Source organism: Falco rusticolus, chromosome 10 (assembly GCF_015220075.1).
Source record: "Falco rusticolus isolate bFalRus1 chromosome 10, bFalRus1.pri, whole genome shotgun sequence".
In the NCBI taxonomy this organism is placed as follows: Eukaryota; Metazoa; Chordata; class Aves; order Falconiformes; family Falconidae; genus Falco; species Falco rusticolus.
The window spans coordinates 19,399,256-19,420,598 of record NC_051196.1 but is presented as its reverse complement, the minus strand read 5'-3'; the positions used below and the strand labels follow the sequence as shown (position 1 = coordinate 19,420,598).

Below are 21,343 nucleotides of genomic sequence, written 5' to 3'. Positions count from 1 at the left end.
TCCTTCCCCCGTCCCCACCATGCCCAGGGGTGTGTCTGTGGGTCCAGCTCTTGTCCCGCATCCCCCAGGGATGGCTGATGGACCTCAGAGTGAGGTGCCAGTCTTGGAAATGAGTCTCCAGCCATTTTGAGTTTCAATAGAAAATTTGGGGGGTTTTAATAGAAAAAAAAAGATAAATTCCCAGTGAAATAATAATAATAAAAAATAATCCCTGCAGCACTGCTCGTGGGAGAGACACAGGAGCTGTTCTGCTGCTGCACTGCAGTTCTGGGCAGGGAGAGGTGACTTCTGTGGCCAGGGCCACCCTTTCTTGGGGACAGAACCCCCCCACCCTGCAGACATTTTCCCAGGGGACCCCGCGGTGCAGCCCGGGTGTCCTCACAGTGATGTCGCCAGGGTGCTGACATCAGCATCGTCATAGTCCGTGTCCCTCGGGGGCTGTGCCAGGGGGTCTGTGGTGGCTTCTGGGGGACTTGGAGGGGGACTGCTTCCACCTTGGGGGACAGCAAAGGCTGGTGCCTTGGGGAGGGGCTGCTTTATGTCCCTCATGCCAGACCCCAAGTGGGGTCTTGCTGCAGCCTCCATGGATTTGCTGCCTGCTCCCTGCCCGCCACCACAGCCAACCCCCTCCGCAGCAGTGGCTCTCCAGGGGACAGGGCAGCTGTGGCCCCTCTTACCTGTGGGTGAGACACAGCCCCAGCTCGGCCGTGCCACCCCCTTGGAGACATCCCCAGTGCTGGGAGCGGGAGACTCTTCTGGCACGGCCGTGGCATCATCATAGCCATCCGGGGCACCATGCTCAAGCAGGGCAGGGGAGTCTGGGACAGGCACCGGGGTGCATGGGAGTGAACTGGAGGCCATGGCAGGGGTCTGGCTGTGCCACCCCCCCTCCAGCCACGCCACTGGGGATGTGCCTGTGGCACTGGGGCCGCACGCTCTCAGGCAGAGCTGCAGGAGGGATTCATCGGCAGGGGAAGGTGATGCTTTGCTAATGAGAGCTGCAGTCAAGCTGGGCTTGCCTAGGCAAGGGCGGCCGTGTCCCTGCAGCTTCCCAAAACCTGGCTGTGTTCCCCCTCCCCAGGGCTCCCCACTGGTTTCTTGCCCCCGTGCCCTTACCTGAGGCTGCCTTGGGGTCACTCTCCTCCACGTCATCCCCAGTGTAATACGGCAACTTTGTCTCTGACCCCTCCGACAGAGACCCTGGAGGGGGGACACGGGGTGTTGGGGGTGGCCAGAGCCGGCACTGCCCGATGCCACAGAGTGGGGCCACGGTGGGACCAGGGACACCCCCCACAACACAATGCCACACCACCAGGACACGGTGCTGCGGTGAGGCTGGGGGGCAGAGCCTCCCCCCCGCTTCAGGGAAGGGTGCCGGGCATGGGAGGTGGCACTGACCGAAGCGACTGGGCATCTCCTGGTACGCCGGCGTCAAGGCATATTCCAGCTCCTCATAGACAGCATCACCCATGGCACCTGCAGCTCTACCAGGGCCTGAAAGAATAAGCAGTGCTCACCTGGGGCCATGGGCAGCGTGGGTGGCACTGGGGCCACCCACTGCCCACGGCAGGGGGAGCCCGGGACCCCCAAACCAGCTCTTCCCTGGCATCCACCAGCCAGGACCCACCTTGGCACCAAGCCCGGGCACGGCATGTCTGCACGGCCAGGGCACCCAGGGTCAGGCACAGCAGTGTCCCCAGCACTATGCACAAGATCGTTGGCACTGGCACAGTCCTTGCCACTGCTGTGGGGGTGATGCTGCTGGGGTCATCTGTGGGGACATGGCCAGGCAGTGTGAGCAGGCAGACCCCGGCCATCCTGGCACGGGGGGCTGCTGGCATGGGCAGAGCTACCTGTGCAATCGGCACCATCTGGGCAGTGGCTCCCCGGAGACAGGGTGGGCGTCCCGCTCCTGCCATCAATGTCCTTATCACAAGCAATGATGGTGTCCCCACCGGGGCTGCAGGCTTGCAGGTGCCAGGGTGCCAAGGGGCACTGCCAGAGCGAGCGGGACCCCTCCTTGCAGCTCACCCAGGCCAGCCAGGCAGGGGCAGAGGCCCGGGCAGAGGCAGCCATCAGCTTCCCCCCGTCGCCACAGCCCAGCTGCCGGCAAGCTGCGGCGGCCGTGGCGGGGCTGGTGCCGTTGGCACACACGCGGCCCCAAGTGCCATTGTACAGCACCTCCAGGTGCCCACTGCAGCGGCTGCTGCTGCCCACCAGCCGGAGGGAGAGCTGCTCTGCAAGGGGGTGCGGGGGGTCACGGAGCAGCCAGGCTGGGACCCCCCCGGGGGAGATGTTCCCCAACCTGGGGAGACACAGCACTGACCTGAGCAGACGGCACCCGCCCCACCACCGCGCTGGCAGCCGTGCCATGCCGAGGCCGGGCAGTCCCAGAGAGACACCTCCATCCCGGTGCAGCCACCGGCACCCAGCCACAGCGGCCCCGTGCTGGCACCGAAGCGAGCCGAGCTGGGTGCCGCCAGTGCCACCCCACAGCCCAGCTGGCGGCAGGCGACGGTGGCATCCAGGAGGTCCCAGGTGTCCTGGCAGACGGTGGCCCAGGTGCCATTGACGTAGACCTCCACCCGCCCGGCACAGCGCCCAGGGCCGCCCACCAGCCTCACCCGCTGGCTGCCTGCGAGGCACGGAGGGGACCGGGCTGGGGCAGCCGCTCGGGGTGCTGGCACCCCCGGCCCTTCCCGGCACACTCACCCGAGCAGACAATGGCCACCTCCTCGGGGCCGCTGGTTGGTGTGGCGGCCGTCCCCGAGACGTTGCACTGGGCCACGTTCTCCTCGGTGCCGGCACACCACAGCCCCTGCAACTCCGCTGTGTCTGAGCCCGCCATGGCGTAGACCTTCTCCGGCACACCGCAGCCCAGCTGCCGGCACACCACGCTGGCACCCCAGTCATCCCACAGCCCCGCCAGCACACGGGCCCAGGCCCCGGGTCTTGTGGCAACCTCCAGCCGCCCCTCGCACCGGCTCTCCCCCTCCACCAGCCGCAGGGGCTCGGCAATGCCTGCAAAATCACCGGCGGGGCCATGGGGCCGCGGCCCTCCCCTTGCCCTAAAATGACCCTGCGTCTTCCACTCCCGATTTTTGGGGTGTCCCAAAAGCCCCTTCAGGCTTTTTCCTAGTGGGTGCCATACAGACCTGAGCAGTTGATGGCAGCGGCGTGGCCAGGGGGGCAGGCGGGCTCCCCCAGCACCGCTGTGGGGCACTCGCCCGGGTGCCGCTCGCTCCCGCTGCAGACCAAGGCGTGCCGCTGCAGTGGCCCATCCCCGCTGCCGAAGGAGCCTCCTGGGGGCACGGTGGCAGCAGGGCCACAGCCAAGGTGGTGGCACAACACGTGGGTATCAGGCAGGTCCCAGCCAGTGGCGCAGAGGGACCCCCATGTCCCCCCCAATTCCACCTCTACCCGCCCGGTGCAGCTCGAGCTGTTGCCAACCAGCCGAAAACCTGTGTAAGCTGTGGCAGAAAGGGCATTGAGGGCAGGGGGGACGGTGCAGGGACCCCCTGGCAGCAGCCCCCAGCAGCACCCCCCAGCATCCCCAGCGCTTACGGGAGCAGACGATGTTGGCGTGGCTGGTGCAGCCCTGGCCACGGGGCGGCTGGCGGCTGCAGCGGGACAGGAGGGGCTCGGTGCCAGTGCACTTGAACCCCTGGTCCCACCGCAGCCCCGCTCCTGACTCGAACCAGCCGGTGCCGTGGATGGCCAGTGCCGCGCCGCAGCCCAGCTCCTGGCACAGCACCTGGGCAGCCTTCATGTCCACGTGGTCCTCGCAGACGCTGGCCCAGGCTCGGTGCTGCCAGACCTCCAGCCGCCCGTCACAGGCACCGTCACCACCGATCAGCCGGGCAAACCCTACCAGGACAGCTGTGGGGGTCAGCGGGGAGGGATGCACCAGGCTCGGCACGTCCCCCACCAACACCCAGCTCCTACCTTGGCAGACGACAGCAGTGTCAAAGTTGTGAACGCCAGTGTAGGGTCCCCAGCCGCGGATCTCACAGTCCCAGAGGGTGGCCTCGTCCCCGCGGCAGCTGACAATAGCCAGGTTGATGGGGCCATCCCCCCTGCCGAAGCGGCTGCTGGCGTCATAGGAGTTGATGGCCGAGCCACAACCCAGCTGCCGGCACACCACCTCGGCGTCCTCCATGGTCCAGCTCTCGTCTGCCACCGTGCCCCAGCGTCCCTGCAGCTTCACCTCCACCCTCCCGGCGCAGGGATCCTCACCACCCACCAGCCTCAGCTCCACCGCATCTGTACCAGGGCACCGGCACGGTCTCAGCCTTGCCCAGGGATGCCCTGGCACACGGCGAGTGTCCCAGCATGGCCAGTCTCCCCACCTCACCTCTGCAGGTCACCCCCACGTCCCGCTCGTGGCCGCAGAAGTGCTCTCCCCAGCCAAAGTGGGGACAGTCCTGCAGCGTCTTCTCGTCACCCCGGCAGAAGAAGGGCTGCAGCCAGATTCGGCCGGTGCCTTGCCCAAACGGGGCATAGACGGATGCATGGGCCACCGCGCCGCAGCCCAGCTGCTGGCACACCACGGCGGCCCAACGGGCATCCCAGTCAAAGTTGTAATTGCAGACTGAGCCCCACTCGTCCCTGTGCTTCACCTCCACCCGGCCAGCGCAGCGCCCACCTCCGTCCACCAACCGCAGGTCCTCGGTGCCTGCAGCAAGGAGGGTGCTGAGCCCAGAGCCGGAGGGGGGTCCCTGCCCCATGGCTGCTGCCTCCAGCCCTGCTGCTCACCCCCCCAGAGCTTCACACACAGCAGAAGCCCCAGCACCCTGACAGGCACCATCCTGCCGTCCCGGACCCCCCCAGGGTGGGGTGGGGTATATATAGGCAGCACCGCAGCAGGGAGCCAATGGAGGCGGCAGCACCTTTTGAGCCGTTATCAAGTGGGTTATCTCCCAGCTGCCGGGGCCCGGCCTCCAATAACCTGCTCCGTGCCCAAATATGAGGCTCAGCTCCGCTTCTGGCGTCACACATCTCGCCATGGTGGGTCGGTACCCAGATGTCCTCGGGGGGAGGCCAGGCCTCCCCAAGGCACCTGCCGCCAGCACAGGGCACATGGAGCCTTCCCACTTGTGTCCCCCCATGGAGCTCACCCTGCTGCCAGAGCCTGGTGAAGCCCAGTCCTTTTGGCAACAGGATTCACCCCAAAATCTACCAAAGCCTCCACGAGGCTGCCCTCTGCACCAGCACGGAGCAAAGCCCCAAGACCCCAGCACCCATTCTTGGGGTGCTCCCCTCCCTGGGATGCTTGGAGACCCCCAAGGTGGGGGACACCGAGATGAAAGCAGCCCCGAGGCTCCCCCCTGTTTGCAGGTGGCACGTCCCTAGCTCCTTGTGGATGCCGGCAGCACATGGCGGCATTGCTTGCAGGTGTGCCTGGCATCCAGCAACAGCGTGGGCAGGAAGGAGGCGGTTTCCCCCCAGGCAGGGACCCCGACGTTGGCATCGACCACACGTGGCTCCCCAGCCACCTGCAGTGCTGCCGGGAACACCGTGCTTCCGCGGGCCCGCACCTGCCTGCGGTTAATGCTGCTGAGGGGAGCAGGGAGCTGAGCTGGTGCCAGGGGCAACCTGCCTGGCTGAGCCGGGACCAAGCACCAGCAAAATCCAATGTGGGGGGAGGTAGGAGGTGGGAAGGAGCATGAGCTCCCTCGAGGCCTCAGTTGCGTGTGAGGATGAGGATGGGGCCGAGCCACCCACGGCCACGGGATCTGGCAGGCTCTGTCAGCGCTGAGCAATGCTGGTGGCCACGGCAGGGCCGGGGCGCTGGGACGCCGTGCAGGGCGAGGAGGAGGCGATGCAGCAGGTGGTGAGGGGCTGCAGATGTGCCCGCCCAGGCAAAACCGCCACAAGCACAGTGACAGCCCCAAACCCTGCTGGCAGCGGCAGGGCCCAGCCACCTGCGGAAGCACAGGCGGGCGAGGGGCCACACGCAGCAGCAGCCGTTGGCGGTGGTGTGACCACACGGGGGACCACACGGGGGGCACAGCTGCAGGCAGCGTGGGCAGCACCGCCACATGCTGCTGGCCGCCGCGTGCGGCTGGGGGCCTGCCACCTGCAAATGGCCCTGTGTCACCTCGAGGCCGGGTGTGTGTGTGTGTGTGTGTGTCTCTGAGCCCAGTGCTGGTGTCACATGGGACGTCCCCGCTGGTGGTGCAGTGGGGACCTGCTGTAGCTACCTGTCCCTCCTGCCCGCACATGGCAACCAGGGAGCAGCTGGGGATGGGGACCTGCCAGGCATGAGGATCCCACAGGGGATGGGGACCTGCTGGGGATAGGGACTCCACCAAGGACGGGGACTCTGCCAGGGATGGGGGCCCTGCAAGGGATGGGGACCCCACTGAGAATGGGGACCCCGCCGGGGATGGCAGGAGGGGATGACATGGCTTTGGTGACCCCAGGGCGAGCAGTAACCCCCCCGCGGGCCAGGGACACCGGGAGAGGGCGGTGGCCGAGGTTCACGAGAGGTTTTGATCCCTGAATTCCACGCGTGGCTCCCCAAAAGGGCGCCCGGGGCCGGCGAGAAGCGCTGCCCGGCGCTGGCCCCGCCCACGGCCCGCAGTCCCCGCCCGCCCCCGCCGTACCCACCCCCCGCCGACAGGGGGCGCCGCCGCGCGGCCGCGTTGCTCCGGAAAGAGCCGAGCGGCGGCGGAGGCGGCCGAGGCGGGGCGGGGCGGGCGGCGCGGGGACGATGGCGCAGCAGGTCGAGCAGCTGCGGGCGGACGGCGTGTACAAGGAGGTGCTGCGGGAGGGCACCGGGCCGCTGCCCGACTTCCGCGACGGCACAAAGGTCAGAACCGCACCGCCGCCGCCGGGACGGAGACGGGGGCGAGGGGACGGGTGGGGGCGGGGGAGGGGGGGGGGCTGGACGGCGCAGCGCGCATGTGCAGCCCCTCCCCCCCGGTCGCCATGGTGACGCCGCGGCCTCCTTGTCCCCCTTCAGGCCACCTTTCACTACCGGACGCTGCGATGTGGGGACGAGGAGACGCCGCTGGACGACAGCCGGGCGCGGGGGAAGCCCATGGAGCTCATCGTGGGCAAGAAGTTCAAGCTGCCGGTGTGGGAGGCGGTGCTGCGCACCATGCGGGCCGGCGAGCGCGCCCGCTTCCGCTGCGACGCCAAGGTGGGCGGGGCTTGGGGCCGGGGCTTGATGCTCGCTGTGAGCGGCCCGTGCGCTTGGGGGCGTGGTTTGTTGGGGCTTTATGCCCTGCAGGGCGTGGTTTGCCGGTGTGGGGGCGTGGCCTTCACTCACACTTGGCGCAACCGCCTCGCCGAGCCCCCGGCCCCGCGGTGGGACCCCGGGGACGTCCCTGTCCCCACCCTGGGAGCAGCCCGGCCCAGCGCCACCTCCCCCTGCCCCGCAGCACGTGGTGCTCTACCCGCTGGTGTCCAAGAGCCTGCGCAACATCGCAGCGGGGAAGGACCCGCTGGAGGGGCAGCGGCACTGCTGCAGCATCGCCCAGCTGCACGAGCACTACTCCCTGGGCTACCCCGACCTCGACGAGCTCCAGAAGAACCCCCAGCCCCTCATCTTCGACATCGAAGTGCTCAAGGTGAGGCACCGTGCCAACGGGGGCAGCCCAAGGATGGCCGGTGGCACCCATGCCCCGGGTGGAGGCTGCGGGCAGCGGGGTGCTGGGGCTCTGCCCTCACGACGGGGTGCTGGCAGGTGGAGGCGCCCGGCTCCTATCAGCAGGATCCGTGGGCCATGACGGATGAGGAGAAGCTGCAGGCTGTACCCCTGATCCACAAGGAAGGCAACGAGCTGTACCGGCAGGGCAAGGTGCAGGAGGCAGCTGCCAAATACTACGATGCCATCGCCTGTCTCAAGAACCTGCAGATGAAGGTGGGGCTCCCCTGCCGCCCTGGCTGGGGGGCGTGCAGTCCTCCCTGCATCCCTCTTGGGAGCTTCCCCTCACTCTCCCTCTTCTGTCTCATCCTGCAGGAACAGCCCGGCTCTCCGGACTGGATCGAGCTTGACCAGAAGATCACACCCCTCCTGTTAAATTACTGCCAGTGCAAGCTGCAGTGCGAGGAGTACTACGAGGTGCTGGATCACTGCTCCTCCATCCTCAACAAGTATGAGGGTAAGGAGCGGCGGGCCAGCCTGGCCAGCCGCGGTGCACGCCAGCGGAGCGAGCAGGTACCAGGGAGCCCCCCCTGCGCTCTGCCAGCCCAGCAGCTCTCTCCCCGCAGACAACGTCAAGGCCTACTTCAAGCGGGGGAAGGCCCACGCGGCGGTGTGGAACGTGGCAGAGGCGCAGGCTGACTTTGCCAAAGTGCTGGCCCTCGACCCCTCGCTGCGCCCCGTCGTCTCCAAGGAGCTGCGGAGCCTGGAAGCCCGACTGCGGGAGAAGGACGCCGAGGACAAGATCCGCTTCAAGGGCATCTTCTCGCAGTAGAGCCCACAGTCGCAGCGGAGAGCCCACCGCTCTCTGAACAGGTCCTTTTAGATATTCCACATGTGGAATGTTCATTGATGTTTATTAATGTTTAATACAAATTTTACTTATTTGAAGTCATTTGAAGTGGCCCGGGAGCTCGCCATGGCCCGGTGACACGGCAGTGCACTTAAGTCGCAGTATTAAGCAGCGTGTAGCAATCACAGCGCAAGGCTGAAGCACAGACAGAAGGGGAAGCTCTTTGCCGGGCTCCACACTGTGCTCATCATCACGCCAGGAACAGACGCGTGGGGTGACACGAGCTCAAGCCTGCTGCTCTCTGCCAAGTTCTTTTATTCTTTGTTTGATGTTTTTATACTTTATGTTGAGCTGAGCCACCGCACCTGGGGCTGGCTGAGCTGTTCATGGCCGCAGGGGCTGCGTTGCTGAGCCTCAGCCCCGGCTCTTGCCTGTTCACGCCTGTACTCCACGCCACGTCCTCCATCGTCACTTCTCAAGGCTGCTGCTATCATCCCAAGCCGGTGTTTCCTCTATAGTACATCATCATGTCAGCATCGTAAATATTTTATATAGAATAACTGCTTGTTAGTGCTATCTATATAAAACTCTGGTTGTGCTATGCCAATATAAACAGAAGTAAAACTACTCACAGGCACCTGGTCACTCAGAAAATTTGCTGTTACAGGTAAATGAGGTAAAAACCCTGCAGGCAGGCCAGGAACAGGTCAGCAGGGTGGAGCCTGGCAAGCCCTGGCCCTGAGGCCTTGCAAACTCGCTGCAAAACAAGCCTTTAACTTGCTGTGGTGAGCAATGGATGTGTTGTAGCTGCTAAATGACTGTTCTAAGGTGTAGAGATGGGAAGAAAGCTCCATCCTGGGCTCACGGTGTAAAAGAGCTCTGATGCACACAGAGGATGTGTCAGCACGTGCCCCCCCATGGCCCGGTGCTGCAGGAGGTCAAAGCCAAGCCCACGCTGCTGCAGCACCCCAGACCTCCTGGCCCTCACCCCATGCCTAGCCCACAGGTGACAGCAGGGTGGCTGAGCCAGCAGCTTTCCTGTGCCTGCCCCACACTCCCTCCACCCCTGCCCTAGCACCATGGCTCTCCTCTTGCACAAAAGCTCTAACCGCTCACGCAGCGTACGGCTTAATGCCGACATCGACGCGTACCTGAGAGCAGCGGTGCAACCCAGAGACACCCCAAGCTGTGCCCTTCCCCGCCATGACGTGTCCTAAACAGCCCCTGACCAAACCATGCTGCCCCAACACCACCTCCCCATGTGACACCGTGTCCCCGGGTCCAAGGCTTCCCCAGGCCAGGGCTCTGCTGGTGGCTGGCAGCCCTGGTGCCACCTTCTGTGGCTGACAGGTACAGAGCAGACACGGGTACCGGTGCCTCGTCTTTACATTGCTTTATTCACACCGAAACGAAAATAAGAGAACAGAGGAACCGCTGTTGAATGCCAGCCCTTCCTCTGCCCTGCAGCTGGCAACACTGAACGGAAATAAATAGGAGGGGAGCAGGGGGGTGCCGCTCGCCCTGGGGCAGGGCTGCAGCCCCCACAGTGCTGCCTGGGGACAGATCACCCCGGAGGGCAACACACCAGCTCCTCTGGGCTGGGGGGCGGGGGGAGAAATTCCACCAGGCACTGCCCAGCGCAGCTCTACAGCCCCAAGGACCGGAGGGGGACAGGGCAGCGGGGTGGAGGCAGAGCTGGGGGGCAGCAGGGGGGACCCAGGGTGGCTCAGTCCCGAGGGCATGGCCCTGGATCTCAGCAGGGCTCGGAGTGCCGTCTCCCAGGGCCCCTCAGTCTCCGGGGACCCAGCGCCCTTGTCTCCTTCCTATGGGCTCAGGGCCCATGGCAGGCTCCAGCCCCCGGTGCTCCCGGCTGGGAAATGAAGGCTGCGGTGGAGGGGGGACACAGTGGCTGTGCCACCCTCACTCCTCACCCTCCAGCTTGAGGCTGACGCTGCGGGGCTTGGCCCGGGGCAGGCCAGGGGGGGCTGGCGGGGGTCCCCCATCCCGCTCTGCCTGGCTGGAGCCCCGTGACCGCAGGAGCTGGCTCTGCTTCCGTAGGAAGTCGACGGGCGCTGGGCAGCCATAGGTGCCTTTGCCCAGCACAGGCCGTGGGGGTCCCTTGGGGGAGTGGGCTAGGGCTGAGGCTTCCAGCTGAGCCAGGTGGGCTACATAGCCCTCGGACAGGAACTGCAGGGGACACAACGTGAGCCGGCAGCCCCAGCCACCACACTCACACCGCCATGGTGGGGTCAGCAGTTCCCCCCAGGAGCCCCAGCCGCGCCACCCTACCTGGCACTGGTTATTGAACTTCTTGACGGCCCGACCCACGATGTAGATGTGCGCCGGCGTGAGCCCCAGCGAGCTGTAGACGGAGACATCCTTGGTAGAGCCGTAGCCAGCGACAATGGTAATCTCTGCCTGCTCACGAACAAGAGTATTAGGGACCGACCCTTCCCACAGGGACAGCAACCCCCAGGGGACTGGGACACCCTCATTTTACAAGGGGATGGCTGCAACACCCCTGGGCTGGGAGCTTCCCCCCTGCGCCTCGTCATGGGCAAGGGTGCCAGCTCCACCACCACAGCCTGGTCCAGCTCCGAGCATCTCCGCATGCGCTGCTACCCCACCCCCCGGGACGGAGGTGGCTGTGGCACAGCCCACGCTACCCCTCCACCACCATCAACCCCGTGTCCCCAGCCCTGCCAGCATCCCCATCCCCACCTCGGTGCGCAGGCTCTGGAGGAAGGCAGCTTTCTGGCGCAGGGGGTCGTGGGTGAGGCCATCGCAGAAGGAGACTGCGCCGTGGGGGAAGTTGTGCTGAGAGAGCCAGGCCACCACACGATGCTTCTGCATGTCAGGGCGTCCCGTCACATAGATGATCATGTAGCCCGAGTCCTGCCAGTGCCTAGGAGGGGACATGCGCTGCTGCCAGGAGCCTGTGTGGGGACAGTCCTGCTGGCGGGAAGCCACCAATAATCTCCCAACACAGCACATGTGGGCGCTGCCTCCAAAACCTGCCTCCTCCCAGGGATCTTTATCAAGGCTGAGGGCACAGCACAGCTGCAGGACCAAAAGCAGGAGTATTTTCCCACAAGAAGGCACTAGCGCAGAGATACTGTGAAGACTTTCTGGGCCAAGGGGTGGTGGGAGATCCCCCAGCTCACCCCTGGGAAGGCAGCCTGCTCCAGTGCCCCTCGCTACCCCAACTGGGTTGTCACCACACCATGCAAGGAGGGGAGGATTGTCCCCCTTAATCAAAGGGCACCTACCGCACAACGTCAACAGCCCCTGCCCGCACTTTGGGGTCACTGCCCATGATGGAGACGCTGGCAGTGAAGGAGCCATCGATGCTGAACACGACTGACTCTGTGCCCCGGGCCACCACCGTCAGGTACGCCTCGGCGTAGCTGTGGTCCCCCCTGGGATGGGAGAGTGGGAGGGCTCAGCACCAGCTCTGCCCAAGGGGCCGGAGGGGCACCCGGGATGGCACAGCACACCTGCGTCTCACCTGACCACCATGCGCACGGGGTAGATGCCGATTGCCAGAGCCTTGTCTGGAGGGATGGTGAAGGTCAGGCGCCCGCTGCCGCTCGTCACCTCGGTGCCATAGTACAGCCACTTCCCTGACAGTGGCTGTGTCATGATGTAGATGTCCACCTGGGAGAGGGAAAAGAGCCGAGCACAGACTGAACCTCCAGATCCTGCCACGTCCCCAACCTAAAGTCCTCACAACCCTCACCCACCACCCCACACAGAGTCCCAGTTCACCACATCCCTTCCCCTGCTATGGGTGACACTAGCCCCGTGCTCCTTCCTGGACATCCCTGCCCCACCTGATGGGGTGCTGGTGGCACCTGCAGACCCAGCAGTACCTTCTCGCCCGTCAGCGTCACCACATCCAGGGGTCCGTACATGAAGCGCCCACTGAGGACCTGCGCTTTGCCCTCACACACGATCACGTCACAGGCCCGGTGGTTGGCCGTCACGTTCTGCAGGGACACCAGGGTCTCAGCAGCTTGCCCTGGGGATGCAGCTGGCACCCAAGGGAGCCCCTGAGGTGGCACAGGGGCCCCACCGGGCTGCGGGACCATCCTGGCATCCTCCTGGCAGACGGGAGCAAACCCTCTGGCTGCATCACCCCATGGCCAGGGTCTGCCCTGGCAGCCAGTGACGGCCAGAGCCCCAGAGCCCCAGCGAAGGGTCAGGCTGCCGACAGGCACGCACCCGGATTTTCACTTGGGTGCGCTTGCGCTGCCACTTCTCCCGGGGGATGGCAGGGCTGTAGATAGAGCTCTCCTCACTCTCTGCCGGCTGCGGCCCCTCCTTCTCCATCACCTGCCAAGGAGCACAGCCCCAGCTCAGCCCCTGCTAGCCCCAGCGAGCCGTGCCGCCCAGCCCACCATGCCCGCCGTACCTGGCGCAGGATGAAGGCCACCACGTCGGAGGACTCCCAGTAGCTGGCGTGGAAGAGGTGGGGCAGGGTGATGGTGGGGAAGGCGGTCAGGGCGTCGGGGCAGTACAGCGAGTAGTCAATGCGCTTTGGGCCCCACCAGCGCTCCAGGACTGCGGGGAAAGCTCGAATGAATCCATCCCCAGACCTTATCCTGCATCATAGATCCCAAGGTGCCGGCATGGGATGGGATGGGCAGGGAATGGCACTTACTCTTGACAACTTCACTGGTGCTGGCGGGAGTGGGGGGCTCTCCCAGTTCACTGCCCTTCCAGAAGCCCCCAAAGCTGCTGGTGGGGGTAGGGGGTGCAGCCACGTCCACCTTTGGCAGGAACAGGGCAGAATGCATCTGCAGGGCCTCCGCTGTGGAGAGAGACAAGTGAGGAAACCCAGAGCCCCAAGGGGACACCACCCACCCCGGGACCAGCCCTCCAACAGAGCCCCAGAGGGGTGGGCAGGGGTCGCACATCACTCTCCCCCCACCGCAGCTGGGCTGCTGTGGTGCCGTGGGTGCTCTGGGATGCACCGGAGCCTGCACCGCACCCCGGGGTGCCCAGGACCAGCCCGGCGTAGGGGCTGCTCACCCAGCAGGGACGAGGTGCCGTCACCCAGGGGGTACTTCTGGTAGCGGGGCACACTGAGTGGTGGGACAGCGTGGAAGGCCTTGGCCAAGAGGGGCTCGAGGCGAGAAGCGCAGGGATCGGCCGCGTGGAAGAGGTTGTAGATCTGCTCACAGGCGGGACGCAGCTGGGCCACTGCGGCAGAGACGGGGCGTCGGGGCTGCCCAGCCTGCGCAGCGAGGAGCCCGGCGGGGACAGGGCAGTATGGCAGGGACTCAACGCCCAAGGTGGAAAAAGCAAGACTGGGTAAGAGGAAAGGGGAGGCAAACCCAGGACATCGGTGACAGCCAGGGACGAGCTGGGGCTGGCACAGTGCAGGGAAGGGGATGCTTGGGCACACACCAGTGCCGACACCCACACAGCCAAGGCTGGGTGCACAAGGGGCTCAAACCCAGGCAGGGTTTTGGGGGAGGTCCCGGGGGTTGCAGAGGGAGCACGAGTCAGGGACAAGAGTTCAAGCCCTGCAGGGAGGGCTGGGGGCTGGCACCGTGGCTGGCAGGGGTCCTCACCATCCAGAGCAGGCATGACGGTCTTGCGCAGCGCGAGCACCAGCCCCAGCGGGGAGCCAAAGAGGAAGAAGCCGGATACCTTAAAGTCGAGGCGGGTGCTGGTGCCCTCTGCCCCGTCCAGCGGCATGGGGCCACTCCGCGGTGCCTCTGCCTCCAGCGGAGCCTCGCTGGCCTGCAAGCTGGGACAGTGGGGCTGGTGGGCATGGGGAGGGACAGCACTGTCCCGCTGCCACCAGCCTGGGGACAAAGCTGTGCCCAGCATGGCTCCGATAGTCTGGAGGAGCTGCTGGAAGCAGCAGAGCTCCAGCAAGATGCCCCCAGGGCAGGCTGCCCCCATGCAACGCTCCTCCCCAAGCTGGTGCGGATGGGAAATTCGCCCTTTCCATAAAGCACAAAATTAGTCAGGTCAGGAGGGCTCCCAAGGGCTCCCACAGGGATGGGCCACAGTGCTGCAGACCACCCCCCGCTTGCTCTCACCTGCCCGAGGAGCTGTGATGGTGGCTGTCCCCCTGCTCTCGGCAGGGCAGCTGTGCCCCCGGCTCGGGGCTGGTCTGGCTGGACCCTGTGGCTCCGTCCGCCCCGTCGGCCAGTGGGTCCCTGCTGCCACACAGCTCGGGGGAGACGGGCTCCATGCTCTGTAGGGGGAGAGGCAGCAAGTGCCCGGCCCCCACTTAACCCCCACCAGCACCCCCGTCAACCCTGCACCCAGGGGCACGGACCCCCTTCCCGCCCCTGGCATGTGGCAGGGTGCCGGCACTCACCAGGCTGCCGCGGCGGCTGCTGCTGCGACTGCCCCCTGCACCTGCCCGGCTCTGGCAGAGCGCGTCAAAGCCCAGGATGCCGCCCACACAGTCCCCCAGCAGCACCACCTGCGGACAGCACACACCCATGCCAAGGGTGACAAAGGACAGAGCCCCCAGGGGCACAGCCCCAGCTGGAGCCCGGAGCAAAGGTTCCCCCAAATCCCCTCTCACCTGCCCGCAGAAGCCGGCTCCCTCCCCGGAATGCAGGAAAGCGCTGTACGCCTGGTTGGCACGGGCAATGACAGCACCCACAGCGTGCTGGTAGCTCCCCGAGGAGGTGGCCAGCAGCGGGAGGGCTGCCAGCGGGATGTGGTCCTGGCTGCTGGACAGGCTGTCCCTGTCGTGGCTGTAGGGGCTGAGCCTGAGGGACACGGAGGGGAGGATGAAGGAGGCTGCCCCAATGTCCCCACCCCACCGCACGACACCCACTTGCCCCAGGATGCTGCACCAGGAGTTATCTCCATCCCATCACTTGTCCTGGATGCTACACCAGGAGAAGGAAAGTCTCCTCTTCGAGGCCACCACCTCCCTGGTCCCCTCCCACAGCTCTGGGGTGGCTTTTCAGGTGGACAGCCCCTGCCTCGCCTCGTGGCATGGTACCCATCCCTGGCATAGGGCGCTGCCATCCATACTTAGAGACGAGGGCGTAGGCAGCAGCGCAGATGGGTGGGCAAGGCACCAGGCGCAGCGCCACATGCCCCAGCGCCTCGGGGAAGTGGACACGGGTGACGGCGTCGAAGGTGGCCACCAGCGTCTGCACATCTGCCTGCTTGGAGCCCGGCTCTCCCACTCCCTGGTCCAGGATGTTGCCGCTGTGGAGGATGAGGAAGAGCGCGTGGATCCGGCATACCTGTGCCGCGCTCTCCACCAAGCCGCCCTGCGGGAAGGAGAGTACTGCCCTTGGCACCCGTGCTGGCAAGCATGGCCAGGGGGCACGACCCGAGGGAAGGGACAAGTGGGGCACACACCTCGGGGAAACCAGTCGCCCCCAGTCCTTCGCCATCCACCTTGGTGGCACTGGCTCCGTCCCCTGTGAGCACACAGCCCCGGTGAGCCTGGCTGGGGTGCCCAGGCAGGGGTCAGCCCTGTCCCAGGACACCTACACCAGGATTTGTGGCCAGGGCCCCCCGACTGCTCACCCAGTGCCTCATCCAGCTCCACTGGCCGCTCCAGCGTGTCCAAGAAGTCGTTGGAGCTCCACTTCGTCATCTCCTTCGCAAAGACCTCGTCACTGTCGGACAGGTCCTCTGCAGTGGCAGGGAGGGGACCATGGGTGGGGGGAGCACCCCTGTGCTTGCACCCGCACCGCAAGAGCACGCAGCCAGGCACACCCAGCCCACCCCAAGCTGCTGCCCGGCCCCTGCCACTGAAATCCCGAGCTGTGGCCACGTGGCTGCCCTGCCGTACCGTGAGCATCGAAAAACTCCTCCTCAGAGCTGTTCTCAGAGTCACGGGCGATGTTCTGCATCCGCCACTCAGACAGGCTCTGAGGAGACACCCCCCCTGCCACCAGCACGGGGTCAGCACCCAGCATCCCCCCACAGTGAGACCCCACTCCTTCCCCAAAGCTCCCCCTTGTTACTCCACCCAGAGCCCCCCTCTGGCAGATCCAGGGCCACCCTGGGTCACCCAGGGCCACTCCTGGGAGATCCAGGGACATCCAGAGCCCTCCCAGGAGACCCAGTGCCACCCAGACCCCCACCCAGGAGACCCAGGACCACCCCAGGGTCACCCAGATGCCCACCCAGGAGACCCAGGGCCGTCCCAGGTCACTCAGATCCCCCTGCCAAGAGACCCAGGGCCACCCCAGGGTCACCCCAGGGTCACTCAGGGACCCACCACTAGAGCACCACTTGGCAGACCCAGAGGCCCCCCCCAGGGAGACCCAGGCCAGGGAGGAGAGGGTCCCTCAACAGATCTCCTACGTAGAACAGCAGCAGCTGGGACACAGGGGTCCCCGTCACACCCATGCAAGACCTGGTCTCTCACCTCCATGCTGGGAAGAGTAGGAGGACCGGGAAGAGGTGGACCACTGCTTGGCAAAGGTATCATCAGGGGAGGCGTCAGCCACCCCCTGCACCTCGGCCCCCTCCTGCCCACCGGCACCCCCTGACTCTGGCCGCCCCTCAGGACAGGGCCCAGCGGCAGGGGGCTCCTCAGCCTCGCCGCACTTGGCCATCTTCTGCGCCAGCATCCGCGCTGTCTCCTCCTCCAGCTGCCTGATGTCCTCCATCGTCAGGTCCGTCCACTCGTCCTGCCAGCACCAAGCCTGGCGGTGGGCACGCAGCATCACCTTCCGCAAACCTGCGAGGGGGAAGCAGAGTAAGACAGGGGGAGCAAGCCCGGCATCACCCCGGGGTCCCCCAAACCTTCCCCCACAGCAGCACCAAGGTGCCGGGGTCGAGGGCTCGCCACGGCTGCCCCACACTCACCCACATCATGGATGAACTGCTCGATTTTGGACTGCATCCCCCAGTAGCGGAACTCCACCTTGCAGAGCTTGTAAGCACACATCAGGGGCCCGCCAGTGGCTGCCTCCAGCCAGTCGTCCCCCAGTGGGCCCCGGCCCGTCTTGGCCGAGTGGTAGAGCTTGGGGTCCTCCTCAGGCTTGTATTCCCCAGGGGAGATGGGGTCACGCACGATGTCGATGGTGTCTGCAGGGGGGAACAGTGCTCGTCACCCCACGGCACTTGGCGAGGGGATGTGGGCGGCAGCTGCCCTCGGGCGGAAAAAACTCATAAAAATCAGATGGGGCACCCATCAAATTATTCCCACACCCATGCACCCAGCACAGCCAGTAGCAAACACCCTCCACCCTGCAGCTATAACATCAAAGGCACCCTTGGGTGGGCCTGAACACATCCCGTCCTTGCATGGGGGCCTGATCCGGCACTGTGCGGAGTGGTGTGGCCGCGAGAGGCAGCGGGGCCATGGGGGGAGGCGCAGGGGTGCAAAGAGCCAGGGCTGACACACGTAGGTGCATTAGCCAGGAGATTTAGCAGCTGGGAGAGTGGCCCTGGGGGACACGGGGGCTGGTGCTGAGGACAGCCAGATGAAGCAGCTCAGCACAGGGGTAAGCCCCACCAGCTGCACCCCATCCCACCCCCCAAGACCTGAGGGTCCCCCAATAACAGGTCATAGAGCACAGCAAAATCACCATGTGACCCAGGAGGAGCCCCCCTCAAGCTTGGGGGTGTGATGGCAACACCCTCCTCTCCCCAAATGGGGGTGGCCTCCCCAAAACTGGAGGCAGGGGGGCTCACGGATGGCACCCAGGAAAACATAAGCCAATAGACCCTGGGAGGGGGCCAGTCAGCCCCAATCCTGCACAAAATCTCCTGTGGTTCAGCTGCTCCAGCCCTGTCTCCAGGCCAGCTCCCTCCAGCCTGGGCTACGGGGGTCCCGCTAGCCCCCACGACCTTCCCACAGAGCTGTCCCCAGCCAGCCCCCCCAGACCATGCCAGCCCCCACATTTATTTGCCCCCATTGATGCCCCTGAGGCATCCATTGGCCTTTTCCTCCAGCTTGGGCCAAAAAAAAAGGGGGGGAAGAGGACTTTTAAGACTCCAAAAGCAAAGAACAGTTGCAGAGCAGGCGCTTGGAAGCGGGGCTGTTCCCGTGGTGGGCAGCTGCAACGCAAAGGGCCACCAACCCTCCAAACCTCCCCAGCCTTCAAAACACACTGTGGGCTGGGAAAGCAGCACCCGTGGTGTCCAAACCCTGCAGCAAGAGGCCGGGAGGGCACCCCGGGGCTGGCACCCACTGCCTGTGCCGCTGTCCCCCCCAGTTATCATTATGCGATGGGTAAAGCCCCTCTGCCGCTGCATCACACAAACTAGAGATGCCTTGACAAAGCAGTGCTGCTCAGCCCCAGGCTGGCAGTCGGCACATGGCCGGTGCAGCGGCGAAGCGAACATGAGCCCTTAAATCGGTGCCCGAGGTGCCGGCTGAGCGGCTCGGATGGCAGCACGCTGCGGCCAGCAGTGAGGAGCTGGGATGAGATCTACTGGCTCCCAGCAGTATCGCTCCTGCAACAACCAGTGGGTCTGTCTGCTTTTACCGCTGGGAAAAAAACTGGTGATGCAGCAGTTATCCCTGTGGCTGGTCCAGACCACCTTACTGCACTGCCTTTTGAAATGTGAGATGAGATTTAAATCTGTCAGTGCTATGGGACACCACGGTCAGAGCGAGAGCTGGCAAACACAATCCCAGCAGAGTCCACACTGGGGCTGGTCCCAGCCCAGCCCCACTCCCCATGGGACACAGCAGACGCCCCGAGATGCTGCAGGACGGGCACCGGCAGGGCAAAAGTCAGGCAGGGCAGCAAGCAGCAGGCACAGAGCTGTGCCCTGCCTGCTATCCACTTGGCCCCGGTTGCTGCCGGTGGTGGCAGGGGCAGAATGCATCCCCCCCAGCCCAAGCTGCCAGCATCCCGGCCGGACATCCCTGGTGCGGCAAGAGCCAATGACAGAAATAGGTCAGATGAATCATTTCCTGAGTGCCTATTTTAGGCCTCCATTTTAAGAGGCAGCACGTCACGCTCTGCACTCCAGTACCTAAAACGACTAGACTGACACCATGGGGAAAGGGAAGCAACAGTGGCCGGGGCCAAACCCGCTGGCGAGGGAGGAATCCCACCCCGGGCTCCTGGCTCTGCCTGCCGGTTCCCCCCAGAGAGCAGTGGAGGGGCCTGGACCTGGAGAGTGACCTGGAGCAAAGCCCTGGGGAGCAAGGGAAGCAAGGCAGGGGATGGGAAAATGGGGACATGCTTTTCCAGATCCTCCCTGCCTCCACCTGCTCCAAAATGTCCTGCTGGAGCCCGGTGTGGGCTCCCACATATACCCGGAGAGGGGCCAGGAAGGCAAAGCTGTGCCAGATGACGTGGGACAGGGCTGGGACCAGGAAGGGGAAGGCTGCAAACAAATACACAGGCAAGGGAAGGCGGCAGAGGACGCAACTTCCCCCCTAAACACCTTAACGCAGACTGTAGTTCAGCAACACTGCCAGGGGAGTGGGAAGGGGGCTCAGGGCACCAGTGCCCTCCCCTGCTGGGGTCCCTCCAAGGCTGTCCCCAAAACGTGAGGGCCAGCAGGGAGAGCAAAGCCAGGCACGTTGCAGCCAGCAGGGAAGCTGAGCCCCTCGGGGCGGCACGCACTCAGCCCAGGGAGCACCACGTGGGAGCCCCGGCAAGGCACCGCGTCCTGCCCGGCGCCCCGTGCCAGCCTCGCAGCATCCGTACGCACCCAGAATCCTCTGCCTCTTCTCCGCCGCGCTCAGGTTGAAGACATTGGTTTGCTGGCCCGCGTCTGGCCGGTAGTATGTCTCGATCTCGATGGAGAACTTCTCCACGAAGGGACACGTGTACCTGGGGGATGCGTGGGGACAGGGCTGAGCCCAGCAGGACGGCTGGCCCCGCAGCCCACCCCTCGGCCACAGCGGGTCCCACCTGGTTCGGGTGTAGGGGTAGGCGTTCCAGGATTCCTCCTCCACCTGCAGCGCAGCCTTGGGGAGCAGTGCCCGAAACCAGCTGGGGATGTGGGAGCCCACATGGTAGACCTTGTGGGTGTACTGGCCGCTACCGCCAGGGCCATCGGCGTAGGGCCGGTTGGCCAGGATCTCCACGCCGCTGCCCTCGCCGCTCGACTCCTCCCGGCTCTTCTTCTGTGGGGCGAGCCACGGGGTGAGCACAGCCCCCCACCACTCCCAGACCCGTGCACCCCTACAGCCTGGCACCTGGCACCCTTCCACAACACCCAGCCCCACACCTAGTACTGGGACCCCCCCCCCCAAACCTCACTGACCCCCTACACCCTGCTAATCCCTTGGGGTCAGCCTCAGGCCCCCCACAGCCCCGTGCACCCCCAGGTTCAGCCCCACGGACCCCTGCACCCCCCGGCTCCAGGCTCAGCCCTCCAGCCCCCTGCACGCCCCAGGCTCAGCCCCAAAGGCCTCCTGCATCCCCCAGGCTCCATGCTCAGCCCCACGGCCCCCTGCACCCCCCACGCTCAGCCCCACGCCCCCCTGCATCCCCCAGCCCCACCTGGATCATGTAGAGCTGAGCCACCTGGTACTCCTCCAGGCTCATGGGCAGCAGGATGTGGTACTCCTTGATGAGCATGGCGGCGGGGGGCAGCGCCTGCGGGGGCGGCCGTCAGCCCGGCCCGGCCCGGCCCCTCTTGGCTCGGCCCGGCCCGGCAACGCTCGGCGGAGCGCCCGGCCCCGTTCGGCTCGGCCCGGCAGCGCTCGGCTGGGCGCCCGGCCCCGTTCGGCTCGACCCAGCTCCGCTCGGCACGGTTCGGCCCCGCTCGGCACGATTCGGCCCCGCTCGGCCCCCCGACCCGCCCCGCTGCCATGGCAACGCACCCCCCCGCCCGCCCGGTCCCGCCGCTGCCCCCCGCCCGCCGCGCCCCGGCCCCGCCGAACCTGCGCGGCTCCGAACCGGCCCCTCGCCTCGTGACATCACAGCCCGTTCCCACGGAGACGGCCGTGACGTAGGGAGGGGGGGCGCGTGACGTCA

At 65.7% G+C, this 21,343-nt stretch overlaps 3 protein-coding genes across 6 annotated transcripts; 1 reads left to right on the top strand and 2 right to left on the bottom strand.

Annotated features, from left to right (window-relative positions):
• Positions 1–304: 304 nt before the first annotated feature.
• Positions 305–4,807, bottom strand: LOC119154746 (scavenger receptor cysteine-rich type 1 protein M130-like). The gene is made up of 13 exons (XM_037402637.1): positions 4,756–4,807; positions 4,355–4,675; positions 3,946–4,263; positions 3,565–3,867; positions 3,156–3,470; positions 2,713–3,021; positions 2,327–2,635; positions 1,854–2,237; positions 1,628–1,771; positions 1,399–1,494; positions 1,117–1,200; positions 678–818; positions 305–494 (listed from the first exon to the last, which is right to left on the bottom strand). The coding sequence occupies exons 1-13, from the start codon at positions 4,805–4,807 to the stop codon at positions 379–381; spliced, it is 2,892 nt and encodes a 963-aa protein (XP_037258534.1). The 3' UTR covers positions 305–378.
• A 1,855-nt stretch (positions 4,808–6,662) lies between these two features.
• On the top strand, positions 6,663–9,079 carry LOC119154368 (aryl hydrocarbon receptor interacting protein). The gene is made up of 6 exons (XM_037401798.1): positions 6,663–6,814; positions 6,968–7,147; positions 7,389–7,577; positions 7,694–7,870; positions 7,970–8,111; positions 8,221–9,079. Exons 1-6 carry the CDS (start codon positions 6,716–6,718, stop codon positions 8,424–8,426), a joined length of 993 nt encoding a protein of 330 aa, XP_037257695.1. The 5' UTR covers positions 6,663–6,715; the 3' UTR covers positions 8,427–9,079.
• Positions 9,080–9,820: 741 nt separating this feature from the next.
• On the bottom strand, positions 9,821–21,321 carry PITPNM1 (phosphatidylinositol transfer protein membrane associated 1). 4 transcript variants are annotated; one of them, XM_037401742.1, is made up of 24 exons: positions 21,250–21,319; positions 20,867–20,962; positions 20,273–20,487; positions 20,070–20,191; positions 17,259–17,480; positions 16,816–17,130; positions 16,234–16,329; positions 15,966–16,073; positions 15,795–15,856; positions 15,459–15,703; positions 14,998–15,187; positions 14,785–14,892; positions 14,501–14,658; positions 14,024–14,202; positions 13,479–13,649; positions 13,108–13,257; positions 12,859–13,007; positions 12,669–12,779; positions 12,317–12,433; positions 11,953–12,101; positions 11,714–11,863; positions 11,166–11,349; positions 10,734–10,862; positions 9,821–10,631 (listed from the first exon to the last, which is right to left on the bottom strand). In XM_037401742.1, exons 2-24 carry the CDS (start codon positions 20,942–20,944, stop codon positions 10,365–10,367), a joined length of 3,675 nt encoding a protein of 1,224 aa, XP_037257639.1. In that variant the 5' UTR covers positions 20,945–20,962; positions 21,250–21,319; the 3' UTR covers positions 9,821–10,364. The 4 variants fall into 4 exon arrangements, with proteins under 4 accessions (XP_037257639.1, XP_037257640.1, XP_037257642.1 ...); XM_037401743.1 differs by lacking the exons at positions 9,821–10,631; positions 10,734–10,862 and having other exon boundaries at positions 11,277–11,380; XM_037401745.1 differs by lacking the exons at positions 9,821–10,631; positions 10,734–10,862; positions 11,166–11,349; ... (4 more) ...; positions 12,859–13,007; positions 13,108–13,257 and having other exon boundaries at positions 13,504–13,728; positions 21,250–21,321.
• Positions 21,322–21,343: the final 22 nt, after the last annotated feature.

Bases quoted from the DNA above. Each gene is read 5' to 3' on its own strand.
- PITPNM1 (XM_037401742.1), bottom strand. From the start codon at position 20,944: ATGCTCATCAAGGAGTACCACATCCTGCTGCCCATGAGCCTGGAGGAG. The intron at 14,893-14,997 runs GTGAGAGGGGAT...TGCTGTCCGCAG, and splicing joins GAGCCGGCTTCTGCGGGCAG to GTGGTGCTGCTGGGGGACTG. The intron at 12,102-12,316 runs GTACTGCTGGGT...TCCCTCTCCCAG, and splicing joins TGACGCTGACGGGCGAGAAG to GTGGACATCTACATCATGAC.
- LOC119154368 (XM_037401798.1), top strand. From the start codon at position 6,716: ATGGCGCAGCAGGTCGAGCAGCTGCGGGCGGACGGCGTGTACAAGGAG. The intron at 6,815-6,967 runs GTCAGAACCGCA...GTCCCCCTTCAG, and splicing joins ACTTCCGCGACGGCACAAAG to GCCACCTTTCACTACCGGAC. The intron at 8,112-8,220 runs GTAAGGAGCGGC...CTCTCCCCGCAG, and splicing joins CATCCTCAACAAGTATGAGG to ACAACGTCAAGGCCTACTTC.
- LOC119154746 (XM_037402637.1), bottom strand. From the start codon at position 4,807: ATGGTGCCTGTCAGGGTGCTGGGGCTTCTGCTGTGTGTGAAGCTCTGG. The intron at 2,238-2,326 runs GTCAGTGCTGTG...ACCCCCTTGCAG, and splicing joins GGCGGGTGCCGTCTGCTCAG to AGCAGCTCTCCCTCCGGCTG. The intron at 1,201-1,398 runs GTCAGTGCCACC...TCCCCCCTCCAG, and splicing joins GGAGATGCCCAGTCGCTTCG to GGTCTCTGTCGGAGGGGTCA.